At 39.5% G+C, this 15582-nt stretch overlaps 2 protein-coding genes and 3 non-coding genes across 6 annotated transcripts in view; 4 read left to right on the top strand and 1 right to left on the bottom strand.

The window, feature by feature from the left end:
• Positions 1-8375: 8375 nt before the first annotated feature.
• On the top strand, positions 8376-11970 carry rpl12 (ribosomal protein L12). Of its 2 annotated transcripts, none has more exons than XM_031848595.1 (6): positions 8376-8523; positions 10362-10435; positions 10793-10891; positions 11012-11093; positions 11207-11293; positions 11821-11970. In XM_031848595.1, the coding sequence occupies exons 1-6, from the start codon at positions 8487-8489 to the stop codon at positions 11937-11939; spliced, it is 498 nt and encodes a 165-aa protein (XP_031704455.1). In that variant the 5' UTR covers positions 8376-8486; the 3' UTR covers positions 11940-11970. The 2 variants fall into 2 exon arrangements, with proteins under 2 accessions (XP_031704455.1, XP_031704456.1); XM_031848596.1 differs by lacking the exon at positions 8376-8523 and adding an exon at positions 8535-8625.
• LOC116384317 (small nucleolar RNA SNORA65) lies at positions 9567-9691 on the top strand. Its single transcript, XR_004212799.1, has one exon. It is a non-coding gene; the product is annotated as a small nucleolar RNA SNORA65 (small nucleolar RNA).
• On the top strand, positions 10488-10612 carry LOC116384318 (small nucleolar RNA SNORA65). Its single transcript, XR_004212800.1, has one exon. It is a non-coding gene; the product is annotated as a small nucleolar RNA SNORA65 (small nucleolar RNA).
• LOC116384316 (small nucleolar RNA SNORA65) lies at positions 11432-11556 on the top strand. The gene has a single exon (XR_004212798.1). It is a non-coding gene; the product is annotated as a small nucleolar RNA SNORA65 (small nucleolar RNA).
• A 1479-nt stretch (positions 11971-13449) lies between the features above and the next one.
• pole3 (polymerase (DNA directed), epsilon 3 (p17 subunit)) overlaps positions 13450-15582 on the bottom strand; it is a 7620-nt gene continuing 5487 nt past the window's right edge. Inside the window, exons 2-4 of the mRNA XM_031848696.1 lie at positions 15395-15480; positions 15065-15183; positions 13450-14748 (exon numbers count right to left, since the gene is read on the bottom strand). Coding sequence (XP_031704556.1) covers positions 14540-14748; positions 15065-15183; positions 15395-15480 — 414 coding nt within the window. The 3' untranslated portion in view covers positions 13450-14539. The remainder of the gene's footprint in view (positions 14749-15064; positions 15184-15394; positions 15481-15582) is intronic.

Below are 15582 nucleotides of genomic sequence, written 5' to 3'. Positions count from 1 at the left end.
GAGCTGTGGTGCGTTCACTTACTAAAGTTATTTTTGAGCAGTGATGCATTCACTTACTGAAGTTAATTTGAGCGGTGATGCGTTTGTTTGATGTTCGAGGAGGAAGATTGTCCGAGTCCTTCATGTTGAATTTTATCTGTGCTCCTCTTTAACCCCACAAACAATCCAGTTAATCTACACCAAAACGAGAGCAATGTTGTAATAACACGACCTCTGACCCCTCGAGTTGATGAATATCAGGGATTACGTGATAATCCACGAGCAGGAGGGAGACGGAGGGAAACCAGAGAGCATGCTGGGACGCCAGGAGGCTGCAGGAGCATGCTGGGGAGTCTTTTCTTTTAACACAAAGTTTGCATTTCAAACTGAATGTGAAGCTTCAAAGTTCATTATTGACCTCAAGAGAACAAAAACTCCCTTCAAGGGCCCTTTTGTAGCTGTTCTGGAGCTTTCAATGATATCACATGATCTTCATCAGTAGATGGAAGTTTGCATAGTTCTCATGGAGTTGTAGATGTTTAAATTTCCATTTTTTTCTGAGCAATTTAAAACTCAAGTATCTTCAATACAGCATGATGTTCATTTAGTAAATTATGGTTAAAGTAAATAGACCATAAGGCTTACTGTGATTGACAGGTCGCTACCAGAGCGTATACAGCGTCTCTACGTTGCTCCTCAGCATTCCAAATATGGTCACTTCCGTTCACTGGTTGCAAAAAGCCAAGATGGCGACGGCCAAATTGCCAAATTCTAAACAATTGCGTGACGTCACTATGAGTACGTCCACTTCCTATATACAGTCTATGATTCAGACGATGAAGCTCCGTAGAGCTCAGGGGGAGTTGCAGAGCCAGGTGACTCTTGAGGTTTCTGCCGAGGCTAGCTGGTTAGCCTGCTCAAGTCTGTAGATACTGACACAATCAGTGTGCAAAATACATTGACCCTTAAAGACAGACTTTTTTTTTAGGGGGGGGGGGGGCTCCGGAAAATTCTTAAAATCATTACTTGTCACTTGCACTTGTTTTTTAAGAGCGCACTATGTCCAGCAGTAGCCTATTCATTTATCAAACTTCAAAACATTTATTGACGAATTTGAATACAGACAAATATTGATTCCTCTTTTCCCCCGAACAGTTATTTATATTCATCGATCGCTGTCCTACATTTGCTGTGACTGAATTGTGATAGACCTGCTCTGCATGAGATGAAACGTTAAACAGCGACGCACCAGAGTGCATGTGTCGGGTTTGAGTTTGTGTGTGTGTGTTGGAGTGCGATCCAAGTGCGTTGTGTGGATGCTGTTGCAGGGCGTCGTTGTTGCATTGTGTAGTTGTGTGAGCGGCCTTATTGTTAACTGTTAGTGACCTGTGTGCAACGTGAATACAGCCTCGAGTGCGTTGGCCTGCATCACTTATATCTCGTGGGCTTCATTGGGTATTGATCATTTGATCACTAGAGTTGATTACATCAGGTATTCCGCACACTGAACACAATACACTGTGACCTCTTCTTCTGTTGATAATGTAAGTTTATTTTTTGAATGTTTTAAACGAGTAACAGATTTTACACGTTGCCCCTTTAAAGCTGATTCTGATAAATACAATTGAAATGAAGCTTTAAATACAAATATTCACAAGATCCAATGTTAATATAAAAATACTGACTAAATATGTAATGATATTTATAATATTATTTATGATATTTGATAATTAATCATATTTAATGACATAATGTGTAGAGGAGTAATGTAATGAATAAATCCCAGTATCAGAGGCTAAGCAAGTAAAACTGAACAGCGTGAAACCACAATGTTAGAAAATACAGTTAGACATTTGTACTATATATGTATATATATATGTATATATATATATATATATATAAACACATTATTCTTGTTTTTGTGCTTCACATTTAAAATATCGTTCTTTTCGTGACAGAGTTTCTGAGCGGCCGGCCGATGAAGACTACAGCTGCAGTCCTTCATTTCATTTTGTTTGGAAACCTTAAGCCTCTTTTTGCAACTTAATTTCCTGATGGTGCTGTGGGGTTAACATGGTTCAGTGCTCCCACATAAGAAATTAAACCGAACTCCTGGGGAATTGCTCTGCTCTCTCAATTTGTGCCGAATCACCAGGGGACCCGTGCAGCGGGGCAACTGATAACTCAGCAAAAACACTCGGTAATTACCCCCAAACTCCAATCAGGTCTCTACCAAACTTTCAAATGAACTGTATTTCATTAGGCGTGGCATGTTGATGTGAGCTTCATTAAGAATTCAGGCATTGTTTGAGCTGTTCCCCTCTGTCTCCAGTTTCTCATAACGAAAATAAGACAGACAGGAAGTCTGCGGAGCGTATAGATGAGGAAGAAACCCTCAGGAAAGAATCAGATTATAAAGGCCAAGTGTCCTTTTACATTTATCGACAAGCTGCCCGACTCAATTTACAAGCTGCCTGGCAGATCCTGGATGGACAGCGTCTTAAACCGAGAAAACAACGCCACAGCGGCTGCTCGTTAAATGTTGTTCACACTTAAAAAGCAAACATATTTTCTCAGTTATGTCTTGTGCTTTCTCTTCCTGCAAGTAGTTTTGGTTTTATTTGTCAAACTAAGTACAGTTACTCACAATGTGAGGTACCTGTTTACTTGAGTATTTCCATGTTAAAAGAACATTGAACTGTCTTCCCGTAGTTATTTCATAGTACAAAAGAAAATGGCAATCGTTGTTAGTCAGTGGGGGCCGTAAAGTTAAAGTGTGGTCGCAGCTCACCGGTAAGAGAGCTGGCGCAGCTTCGGTTTCACACAAGACACAAACAGCGGTGTCCTGGGTGAAAGTTGTGTTTGCTTGACCTCTTCTGTCCGGGACCTTCTTGGTCTTTCTTTATATGACATCACCTGACTTTCAGAGCAGTCGCTCTGAGCGTCTAATATTGCCGTGGCTTCAAATGAACGCAAACAAACTGCTGATTGATGGCATGCGGAACAACTTAAGAAATTGGCATGTTATAATTACGCCATTTGGTGTTACGAGGCTGTAAAGATAAACTTAAATAAACACCTTTTTGTAAAAATTAAACTCACCATTTTTACCTCTTACGATGAAAGTGAATAATGATATTTGTACAAGAACTTAGTTTCTTCTTCTCTCTCATTCATCATCTCAAATTCCATCAGATTTATCTGGAGAGGCCTAACTCCTAAGTTTGGGAACCACTAGACTAAACTAACTAATGGATTCTTTCATAGCATATTGAGATATTATATTAATAAGATTATGACTGGAAGACTTTTACTTTCTACATTGTGCACGGGTACTTTAAGTAAACCATATGAGTACTTCTTCTTCCGAGTACATTATGCTTATAATACATCTGCACTTTCATATCCAGTTTGACTTATAGATGCATGAGTTTCAAGGCTCATCAAAAGACAGTTTATAATATTATATAATATTTTGAGGATTTTACAGCTTTACTTTGTCTTTTATCACCATAATCAAACATTCATAGTACAAAGTCATCCACCAGGTATATATTATATTATACATTCATTCCATGAAGATGTTCAAAGCATTAGATGGGATTTACTGTTAAGAACCACTGCACTGGACAATGCTGTTATCTTTGGGAGGAGATGCATGATGGGATAAAGGTCATCTTCTGGGAGAGCAGGGATTTGAAATTTCCCTGAGCTGTCAGAGATAAATCGAGCCGAGTCATTGAAGGTTCACAAGAACAAGGACACAATGTTTTAAAGGATAATACAGCTCCCATCTAAAGCTAAAGCATCAGAAATGTACTTTCCACCATCCCAGTTTTTATATATACAATCTTTGTGTGTGTATATATATAGATATATAGATATATCTATATATATATATGATTGTATATATATGCCCCCCATATTTAAGGGAGCTTGGAAGAGAAGGATCTCACTCTTCCAGACTGACAGCCTTCTGAGTCTGTCAACGGCTAATCTCTCATTCTTCTGCAGCAAACTGCATAATAAATTGGTTGGCCAGTTATGGCTTCATGCTCAAGGACCTCTCACGGTTGTGGTGGCTCAGATTGTCTCGAAACACCTTTTATTCTGCCATTGACTGCTTGCTGTGTCCTCTCTCACTACCCTTAACTGGCCCCCTGGCCGGTATAGGGGCCGCTAATGAAAACACAGCTGGCGTGGCCTTTTATATTCCAAGGGTTTTATCTAAAACTCTGAATGGCCGGCGCTGATGTGGTGCAGTGCAACCCACTATACCACCCAACCACCACGGCTCAAAGTCACAGTTTTGTGGGGCTGTGGGCTGGATTGTGTGCGTTCCCTTTTAACATCAATGCTTTCAACAATCCTTGAAGAAGTCTTTCATCCAAAAAGGGTCCTTTGGATGAAAAGGGGTTTTTAATCGAACCCTCAGTAGCACAAATAACTCTTGAGAACTCCAAAAAAGGGTTCTTCAGAAGCAAATGGTTCTTGGTGGAACTTAAGCCCTTAAGGACGGACATGCTTTTCTGGTCTTGCAGATGGAAGACACTTTGCACACTCTCTTTACTCCACTACATTCATTTGGTAACTTAATTTGCAGATTCAGATTAATAATACCCATATATAATTATCAAATAAATATGATGTATTATGATGGATAAAGGTAAGACTTTACAAGGTTATGAGGTTATTATATTCTCATTGTACAACATGCAGATTGTACTCTCATTTTGCCACATAACAAAACACCAAAAAACTGAAGTCTGGTGGTTCGGCAGCTGATACTTGTCTACCTCTTTCCAGACGGCAGCAGGGTGAACGGGCTGTGGCTGAGGTGAGAATTGTCTTTTAATATCTTTGATCTCTCTGCAGGCACCTCTTGTCACCAATATGCTCGGTAGATGTCTACCAATGGTGTTTTGGGCGGTTTCAATCACACACTGTAGAGCCCTCCTGTCCTAGGATGTGCACATCCCATGCCAGTTTGAAATGTTTCCAGTCAGCATGCTTTCTATCGCTCATCTGTAAAAGTCATTCATTTATTATTATTTATTATTATTATTGATCCCTTGGGGAAATTCTCAACCTACTCAGCAGTGTGTAAAGTAATTCAATTAGCACCATTGCCAGCTCCAACATTAACGTGATGAACACATGAATGCATCAATAAATATAACCCAATTATATTTTTCTGAAATGAGCCATTATGCATCATGAGTACTTTTGCATTTTGTGCTTTAAGTATATTTTGTTGCTCATACTTTTGTGCTGTATTGTTAAAGATCAGATTACTTCTTCCACCACCGCTGGATTGTGCACTAAATGAAGAGAAGATTAAAGTTGCCTCATCGACATACTTCTTTAAAATCCAATCATGAGTCTGAACTAGCTGCTGTCGATGAACTTTCAACGTACTTATTTATCAATACTTGCAAAACACGAGGGACAGGAATCCAAAACTCAATCCCCCCCCCCCCCCCCCTTCTTTTGAATCCATTTAAGAGAGACAAGCTGCGTGTTTAGTATTTAGCCTTCACTCCCCTGACATGAAAAAAAATCAATGGAGGAAATTGTTCGGCGGAGAAGAAGGAGAAGAAGGAGAAGAAGGAGAAGAAGGAGAACAAGGAGAGGAGCTGCTGATTGGAAAGCACAAGGAAAAGGTCAAGTAGCAGGAAGAGATGGAGAGAGAGAGCTACTCTGCTGAAATCCAATCATTCCCTCGAGTTTAACAAATGAGCTGTCGGACTCTGCGTGCGTGTGAGTATGTGCGTGCATGTGAGCGTGCATGTGAATGTGTGTGCGCGATTGGCTTCCATGGTTCTTGCTTCAGGGCTCACAGTTTGTTTATGCAAACATAACAGCTGGCACCCAACCCTCCACATTGTGTTATGCCTGCACAAACACACACAAACACACATACTCACATGCACACAAATACACTTGCACACACATACACATGCACACAAATACAGGACAATAGAAATGTAAGAGCATTATAGCTGCAAGAATGAAACTGGACTCCTTCTTGTCTCGTGTTGGTGTAACGTTACATGAACTGAAGTGAACTGAACTATAACATGTTTGAAACCAGGCCGTTCACACATTAAAATACACTAAATAATTAGCATTTGAGTGATTATTCGTGATTGGAATGTCCATGATCCATTACTGCTGCCACTGATGTAATGTATGATCACTGTTAGAAATAGAAATAGTCAGCTACCACACAATAAATCATTGTTATTCATTGCGTTCTTTTGGCTGACAAAGACAAAACTTATTATCTTCCCTTTTCCTCATTCTCTCCATCGTTGTCATCATTCATATTGAACCCAGAAACAAAAACATAAAGCCGACGAGATGAAGGGAGGTTTTCTGAAGGACGTAAACATAGATTAAGATTAAATATGAGTCAAAAGAAAAAAGAAAACAGGTCTTGTCTATTTCCAACACAAAAAGGGTCGTTTAAATAAAACAAGAGCTTTAAAAGCGAATAAAATTTCCTGCAAAAGATGATTCAGATGTGACATTTCCACTAAATGTTGAGGATGTTCTGAAGATACAGATAATTGTTTCCTTTCATAATGTGAGCTGTGAATTTCTGACTATCTTCTGACAGATTTTCATGATGCATATTAAACAGCACAACAGTGATGATCTCTGCTTCTCACCCACTTACTCCCTCTTGTGTTCTGTTGCTATTCCTGTAGAGCAGCTCTGAGTCAAAAAAAAAAAAAGAAAGTCCTGCAGGAATCAAACAGGAAAACACTGGTTTTACATGCAACCGCACAACAGGCGAGATGATTGAGCTGAAAGCGGCCTTGAAACATGGCAAACACCTGCAGCGGTATCAGTGGTGGAGGAAGTATTCACTATAGCAGCTGCAAATCTTCACATTTGAGAAGCTGGACCCATGAAACGATTTTCCAAGAAAAACGATCAAAATAGTTTTCCAATTCATTTTTAGTTGATCAACTAGTTGATTAATCTAATCATGAATTCAGCTGTACTTGTATAAACTGTTGGGTAGTTTAATTTACGAAAAAACCATCACATTTTATATACTCTTCATATATTCTGTCTGCAAAAATAGAAGTATAAGCAGAACATAGAAATACTCAAGTCAAAGAAGTACCTCAGATGTGTACTAAAGTCCAGTACTTGAGGAAATGTACTTAGTTACATTGCACCAGCTTCAGTCCTATTATCCTGTTCATCCACTCAGCTCCCACATGCAGCACTTTGGTCTCTTCTGAGTTCATGAACCAGTTAAGAAAATAACTGACAAAACTCTCAAAATACAAGCAAAATCCCTCGTAATAGTATGCATTATGTTACTATATCGCTGTATAATATACAATACTATATAATGTGTATATATTTTTGTGACTCATTCTTTAATTAAATAATCATTCTTTAATTAAATACACAAATCAAGCTCTTAAATTATGCTGGAAACCACGTGTAAATTACATCAAAGAAAAAACATATTGTACAATATATAATATCATTTCATTTTCTAAATCAACATCATTATTTACCTTTACTTTGCTGTTCCCTTATAGCTCCATAACTTACTGCATGGAAGTCCAAATACACATAAAACAAATACAGATTTCATTCTTCAAAAGAGAGACATGAAAATTATAAACTTTGCTGAACAAACTCACTTTTTACTTTGTAAAAGACTTGTAAATATCTCAAATCATGTCAAAAAAGCAATTATTCATTTTTTTATTGGAAACTACTTTGATTTTTTAGTTATTTCAACGTTTCATGGTTCCAGCTAGTCGAATGTGAAAATGTGCTGCTTTCCTTTAATTATTGTCAATAATGTGGTAATAATGTTGAGGTTTGGACTGTTGGTTGGAAAAAACTGTCATAATATTAATGAATGTCATTGACTTACTTACATACTTTGCTTTTACTTAAGTACAATTTCCAATGCAGTACTTTTAATTATAACAGAGTATTTTAAAGTGTGGTATTTGTACTTTTACTGCAGTAAAGGATCTGAATACTTCATCCACTACTGTTGAATAATAAAATTAAATGTATGAAAAATGTAAAACGTAGCTGGAACTATGAAACGTTGAAATAACTAAAAAGTCGAAGTAGTTTCCAATAATATATTTTCTGTCAATCTAATTGATTAATCAACTAATTGAGTCAGATGAACTTTAATTTATAACAATTTGTTGTGTGTGAAAAAGATCTTGATTTGTAAAATAACTAAAACTCTCAGATAAACATAGTGGAGTAATATTTCCCTCTAAGAGTTAGTGGAGTAGAAGTATAGCTTTATTGGACTAGCGTCATGTGACCAGAATCCCAACATCTCGCGATACTTGGTGGAGCTATAAATACCTCCGCGACCGACCCTCTGTCTTTCTTTTCTCCCGTTAGCGGTGAAGGTGCAACAGTAAATCGGTCGTCCCGAACCCGGGTTCATCCGACACCCTCACCAACCAAGCTGAACTCAGCTCAACCTCCACAGCGGCAACATGCCTCCCAAATTCGACCCCAACGAGATTAAGATCGGTATGTTTTCAGTGTCTACTGGGTAATAAAAGCAGACGCTTGTTCAGATCCAAGATGGAGTCGTTCCGTGTCTGCCGGCCTGTGAACGGCGTAGAGAAAACGGTAAAGAAACGGGGCACGAGACGCGACGAAGGAAAAGGGGGAAAACAATGTCTGAAATAACTTCTGCATGTTTAAATGTTTTCATCAGGAGACCTTTTGGTTGATTTTGACTGGTTTGATGGGGAATGTGGTGACTAGGATTCCACGTGGGATGACGGCTAACGTTAGCTAGCTTAGCTAACGTTAGCCTCGTAAATGTGGCAATTTAGGTTCGGTTTGACTGTTTGATTTAATATTTTTAACCTCATTCAACTTCTGAATATCTAACGATCGAGTCTTTAAATCATTTTGATGATAAATTAATCACTTATTAATTTAGATTAAATGTGTAAACATCTTGGATTGTTATGTAGATTAATATAGTTTAATATTTAAATGAGTCCTGTTAAAGTTTATCATTACTCAGAATGTCTGTTAAAGCATTTCTGATTCAATAATAAAATGCCTGATGTTTTCAGGTTCTCTTTAACTGGTTGGTTGAAAGTAACTTAAATCACATTCAGCACTGGGAATTGTGTGTTTTGACACTTTATAGATGCAATTATTCCTCCCAATATGATTAATGGTACTGTTAATATATAAACATAAATAGTAAGTTGGTGGCTGCTGTGAAGCAGCATAAAAGTTATTGAAATAAATTATGAGTACTTTTATAATTCAAATTATAAATGCGCATACAAAACAGATGACTGTTGGTAAGATGTTTGTTTTTTTTTTGGTGGAATGTCAATCTAACTGCAATCTGCTCGGCTACTGATCTTTATTGTTAAGTGTGAATGTTAAAACTTTTCATAGACATTGGTTATCAACCCTGCGTCTGAGGCTCTGAAATATTTAATATCACTATTGGAGAGTATTGGTTAAAGGTTGCAACATATAAATCTGGTAGGATATTCTTCGAGTCGTTCTTGTATTGCTCTATAAAGGTTTCTGTTCAGCCTCCCGCCACTATGCCCGTCTGTCAGTGACTGAGTATAATCCAGTGGAGGCTCAGAGTGACCCGGCTTTAGGAAACAGGTCTGCCCCAAACTCATGGACAACTTTGTGCCAAAAGACTGGAACAAATCACCGTTAACTAAGTTTATAAGTGTATTTATCTCATCAGTTTAAACTGTTCACCTGGATTTTGTTTGTAGTGGTTGGCCTTTCACACACGACATGTTGTCTGTTAAAGTACTTTGTGTTTATGTATTTAGTGTACAAATGTAAATGAGAGTCTGCATAAGAAATGTAGCAAGCAAATCTGCTTATCGTGATATATTTGAACAATGACGGACGTGAAGCAATTTTCACTTTACAGTTTATACACCGGGTAAATAGTTTATCTCATGCTAAGTGTCATGTTTTGTTTCTTAAACTCGTTAACTAAGAAACATGTTGGATTTCAAACGGCTAAATAATCTGAATGCAGATGGTCTTTGTACAAAATAATTTAATTTCTAATGAGCAGTGTAAAACCTGGCTGTGCTCCATTCAAAGTGTTTATGTTTTTGTAGCAATGATGGAGGTGTTTGGAGTTAAATTGCATGTGTTGATGGCTGAGCCCTTCTTAAAATAAAAGTCATGATCCTGGAATAATTCCTAATCGTGGTGAGTCTCTGCAGACTACAGGAGAGTAAAAGATATTAAAATGTCTGCAGTGCTCCATGTGAAGCTGTCCTAAATGAAACCCGTTGCTGCGTCAACTGAAGCCCTTTAACCAGTTGGTGCTCACGTGTCTCTTCTTTGTCTTGCAGTGTACATGCGATGCACAGGAGGAGAGGTTGGAGCCACCTCAGCCCTGGCCCCCAAAATCGGACCTCTGGGTTTGGTGAGTGAAATGAAAATGTCGTAGTTCAAACTTACAAACAAACCACCAGCCTCCCGCCACTATGCCCGTCTGTCAGTGACTGAGTATAATCCAGTGGAGGCTCAGAGTGACCCGGCTTTAGGAAACAGGTCTGCCCCAAACTCATGGACAACTTTGTGCCAAAAGACTGGAACAAGAACCGAGACTCCCTTTGTTATCCCGGATTATGTCTGAAACGAACTATATTTTCATAATGTAGCTTTGTTGTAGTGGCGAAACGGACCGCATTTAATATGGGTTGCACCTCTACTCTGTTGTGAGTGAAGCCATTTAAATCAGTTTTATTTCATCTGCTGATCCGCTCTGTTTTCTCCTCAGTCTCCCAAGAAAGTTGGTGACGACATCGCCAAGGCCACCGGTGACTGGAAGGGCCTGAGGATCACCGTGAGGCTGACCATCCAGAACAGACAGGCAGTGGTACGACACGGACCTCATTACCTCCATTAATACCTTCATTAACCCCTCGGCTTTGTGGAGGCAGCAGCGCGCCTTGCTGTGATAATGACTTTCCTGTTTTGCGCATCTTCTTTCTCTAAGGTGGACGTCGTTCCCTCTGCGTCTGCTCTGATCATCAAGGCTCTCAAGGAGCCTCCTCGTGACAGGAAGAAGGTCAAGAACAGTAAGTTCACTGTGGCCTTCTGCAGAAACACTTTCATCAAAAGTGGATTGACTGCATTTCTAACCCTCCGTTCTGTTTTTTTTTTTTTTTTTTTTTTTTTTTCTCCCCCCCAGTCAAGCACAGTGGAAGTGTGACCTTTGACGAGATTGTGACTGTTGCTCGCACCATGAGGGCTCGCTCCATCGCCAGAGAGCTCTCGGGTAAGAACGACACCGGAAGCTTCTGAATGTGAATTAGTCTTTTGGTCGCTATCGCAGTAGACTAAACGTTCCTCTATAATCAGCCCATATTATTCTGAGTCATTCTTGTATCGCTCTATAAAGGTTTCTGTTCAGCCTCCCGCCACTATGCCCGTCTGTCAGTGACTGAGTATAATCCAGTGGAGGCTCAGAGTGACCCGGCTTTAGGAAACAGGTCTGCCCCAAACTCATGGACAACTTTGTGCCAAAAGACTGGAACAAATCACCGTTAACTAAGTTTATAAGTGTATTTATCTCATCAGTTTAAACTGTTCGCCTGAATTTTGTCCTCGTTTTGCTTTTTAAGTGTGCAGCCTTTCACACAACAGAATTTGTGTTTATGTATTTATTTAGTGTACAAATATAAATGAGATGGTAATCTGCAATAAGAAACATGGAAAACAAAAATCTGCGTATCGTGATCTATTTAAACAAGACAGACGTGATGACTGACTGACTGTATGTTTTGTTTCCGTCTCCGCTCTCAGGAACCATCAAAGAGATTCTGGGTACCGCTCAGTCTGTTGGCTGCACCGTTGATGGGCGTCCTCCCCATGATGTCATCGATGACATCAACAGCGGCAAAGTCGAGTGTCCATCCGAGTAAAGGAACGCAAATAAAATGTTCGCAAACTGAACTCCTCGTGTTACACTTTCTTCTTTTTATCCTTGGTTGCTTGTAATATGAGATGTTGAAGTATTACAGCAAAGTACAATTTTAATATACTTGTGCTGCTCTGACATGATCTGAAAGTCTGTTACTGTAACGGCTAGTTTTCTGTCCGAAAAAACAACTTTAAGGTGATTTGATATTCAGAAATATGAACCAAGCCTCATCTTGCTCAGACTGAGGCTTCAGCAAAGTCCTTCAGGGTTTAATTTCCCACAATTCATTGCAACGTGGTGTCAAACACGGGGTAACCAGTGGAAGCATGGAGATGTAAACAAAGAGGATGGCACATTCAGCCTGTTTTAAATTTACACGAACATTACAGAACCAAAACTCATTTTATCACATTTGTCATTGAAGCTGTTTTGACAAACAAGTAAATTATTTTAAATGACCATCTTATGAGGAAAGAGCCTGGAAGATGTTCAGCTCTGAGGTCAAAGTATAAAATACCCACAATTGTACATGTGTTGCAGCAAAGTGCTGTCCTGTTCCAGTTCAAGCCCCCAGTCTCTCACTCAACCACGGACCAGGTGACGTCTAAGTCCTTCGGGGTAAGGCTAGGGGGGCGCTGTGACCCGGCCTTAGGGTCACCATTACCTGTCAGCTGCCATGAGACCTGTGGAGGCAATCCCTCAATCACTGCTCTGAATTTGGGAATGAGCACTTTTAAAAAATACCTTAGATGGGCAAAATCGGCTCCATGTCTAATTTATAAGTTAAAGTACTGCTTGCAGTAAGCCTCAAATGAAACTTCAGTATACTGATGGGTTTCTGCAGAGTAAAGTTATACTTTTGAGGAACATTTATTTTGCTACTTTTACAAAGGATCTAAATACTGTTTGCCACATATGGTTATGTTCACATGGAAAATTTAAGTTCTGAGTAAATTGTGTAAAAGTCACATTTTACACATGGCCCCGATCCTCTTCTGAATGAAATGTACCTAAAGGTAAACCCTTTAACACCACGATGGATCCCAATGAAAGGAATCTGACATGTTTCATTACATTATGGCCTCTTAACTGTGTAATGTTCTCATAGTACATCAATATGAGCAAGTTTTACTAAAGTTTGTATTTTAATATTGAAGTTACTTTTAGTTGTTGGGACACTGATCAAACAATTGGTAATTTGTCCTTCAAACTCTAAAATGTTGCATAAGTTTAAATTGGCTATTTCTCAGCCCGAGTAACAAAACCGTTGTGAGAGCAGTTTATACAGTCAGTTGTGAATCAGTTTCACTTTTTATACAAAATATTTATTGAAAATCTCAGCCAGTCATTTACAATTCTACAAAAGTATAAATGGTTCAAAAACTCAGATCAGGAACAAAAAGGACTTTTTATACTGAACACTTCAGCCATCACTCTTTAGCGTGAATCTTCCAACACTATCACATTTAGCTGTTGTACTTGTGCTCTTGGTATTTGTGTTGAGTATTTTGTCAAACAGTACGTATAAGTATACAGGAGAAAACACCTTATTACAGTACAATACAAAAAAAACAAAAACACCGTGCTTAATTCAGAACTAGTGTTTAAATTTTGCACCAAAAGCTAGAAACTAATTTCAAGTCACGTTTTAATTTATTATTCTTCGACAAAGAAGTTCCCCCCCGACTTAACATCTAGATTAGACGGTGTAGCCCTGTTTACGTCTGGTATCTATTGAAGTCCTGGATCACAAGTGGACAGCGAGACCCGGTGAGATCTGATCCTTCAAACCTCTTCCTGACGTTGGGACACATTTGACCTAAACACCGATGAGTCCACGCTGAGGACGTGACAGAAGATACATCCTCAAAGCCTCCGCTCCTCTTTTTGTTCCTCATGGAGATATTTTACCACTGTGTCTGTATTGTTTTGATTCCTGGCAGACGAAGCGGCATCGCTGCCTCCCTCCAGATTAAAACGACACATCTGGTCTTTGCAAAAGGGAAACGATGTTCATGTTGATATGTGAACAGAGCAGAGACGTGTGATCATTGGAGACGCATCTGAATGAAGCTGTGAACCGACGTTCCTCAAGCTGTCCGCTCGTGATCGGATCACACAACACGCATGTTAACAGGGCCGGTTTTAGGAACTTTTGCGTTTATATTTCTTACTTTTAAAAGGTGGAACAACGCGACTATCAAAACATTTCAACTGACTGGACACTGGTCCAACTACTCTCTACGTTCTCACTCCTTCCTTTAAATTGATTGACAAGCGTATTTACCAAAGTGTGATCAGTTATTTAACTCTCTGCCGGCTACTGTATGTCATTCACTGTCAGGAACAGTGTTTGTATCAAAAGGTAACGCAGATATGTACAAAAGAAGAAGATAAAATGGACCAGAGATCAGGAAGTGCATGATGTAGTTTGATTGTGCTGAAGACAGCAGCTGCACAAAGAAGTTATTAATGTAACCCCATCTCTCCTCTGAGCTCATCCTGCTGCTCTGTGAACCAGGATGTTTTGATTCACGGTGGCTCTGTGATGACCGAGCGGCACTTAAACGCACCGCGTCCCATTTCATGGCCCGCTCTTCGTCAGTTCTCCACCTCGTCCTCCTCCTCTTCCTCTTCCTCCTCCTCCTCCTCCTCAGCATCATTCTCAGCTTCAGGCTCCTCCTCCATGCGCTGCTCCTCCTCCTCTTCCTCCTCCCTGCTCTTATCGTTCTCGGAGTCGGCCTTCTTCTCTTTGTCTTTACGTTTCTGCTCGGACACTTCCTTCTTTCCCCTCTGGCCCTTCTTGTACACTGGAAGAGGAACACAAACGAACATTAACATCTGTACAACCATCAGTATTGTGTTTAGTAATACAGATGTGTTTTACAGCAGCAGCACAGACATGTTTCTTTAGTTCAGACTGTAAGTGGACAGCGTTCTGGGGTCAAAACTGAACTACTAATTACTTTTACATTAAAGTAACAACAGAGATCAGGTCTGACCTGGAGCATTTATGAATGCAGTCACAGACTTATTTTTTTATTTATTTTTTTTAAATTCTAGTCGAAGTCTGCGACGATTGAACACTTATTGTTTATCATACTTATTCATAACTGAAGCACTGACCTTCCAGAGCTTCTCTGAGCGGCTCTAGGAATCTCTCGAACTCCATCTCCTCCATCGCAGCCAACACGTCTCCTGCGTTCAGAGTTTTACGTTTGGCTTTCATGGCAAAGTTGTTGGCACTGCAATAAGACCAACAGAGAAGAAAAAATACATTATTGAACGTTTATTGAATGAGTGGTGTAATGAAAACATTTCACTAATAATATTCAGGTCTCAAACTTGATGACTGAAGCACTCCGGAGAAGTTCTAAGTTGATTTTTAACGCCTGAACGGATTTTGTGAATCAAAAGTCAAGTGCTCGGTTTCAGTCGGAGGGTTTTTGTTCTCACCAGGACGTCGCATACAACACGAACACACTGGCAGCTTGAGATATGGCTCTCCTGGCTTCTTTAGACACGTTCACCCCATCTGGGAGCTGTTAGGAAAACAAACGGAGCGGAGGAGTTAACTCAAAGCTACAGCAGTATATGTATGTATGTATGTATGTATGTATGTATGTATGTATGTATGTATGTAT

This window comes from Anarrhichthys ocellatus, unplaced genomic scaffold, assembly GCF_004355925.1.
Source record: "Anarrhichthys ocellatus isolate YVR2014 unplaced genomic scaffold, GSC_Weel_1.0 scaffold8, whole genome shotgun sequence".
NCBI classification, from domain to species: Eukaryota; Metazoa; Chordata; class Actinopteri; order Perciformes; family Anarhichadidae; genus Anarrhichthys; species Anarrhichthys ocellatus.
This window is presented reverse-complemented; position numbering and strand designations above follow the sequence as displayed.

What these genes read in the sequence shown, in the direction of transcription:
- rpl12 (XM_031848595.1), top strand. Translation starts at nt 8,487, where the DNA reads ATGCCTCCCAAATTCGACCCCAACGAGATTAAGATCG. An exon ending in CCCCAACGAGATTAAGATCG is followed by an intron (nt 8,524 to 10,361) that starts GTATGTTTTCAG and finishes TTTGTCTTGCAG; the next exon opens with TGTACATGCGATGCACAGGA. An exon ending in CAGGAAGAAGGTCAAGAACA is followed by an intron (nt 11,094 to 11,206) that starts GTAAGTTCACTG and finishes TCTCCCCCCCAG; the next exon opens with TCAAGCACAGTGGAAGTGTG.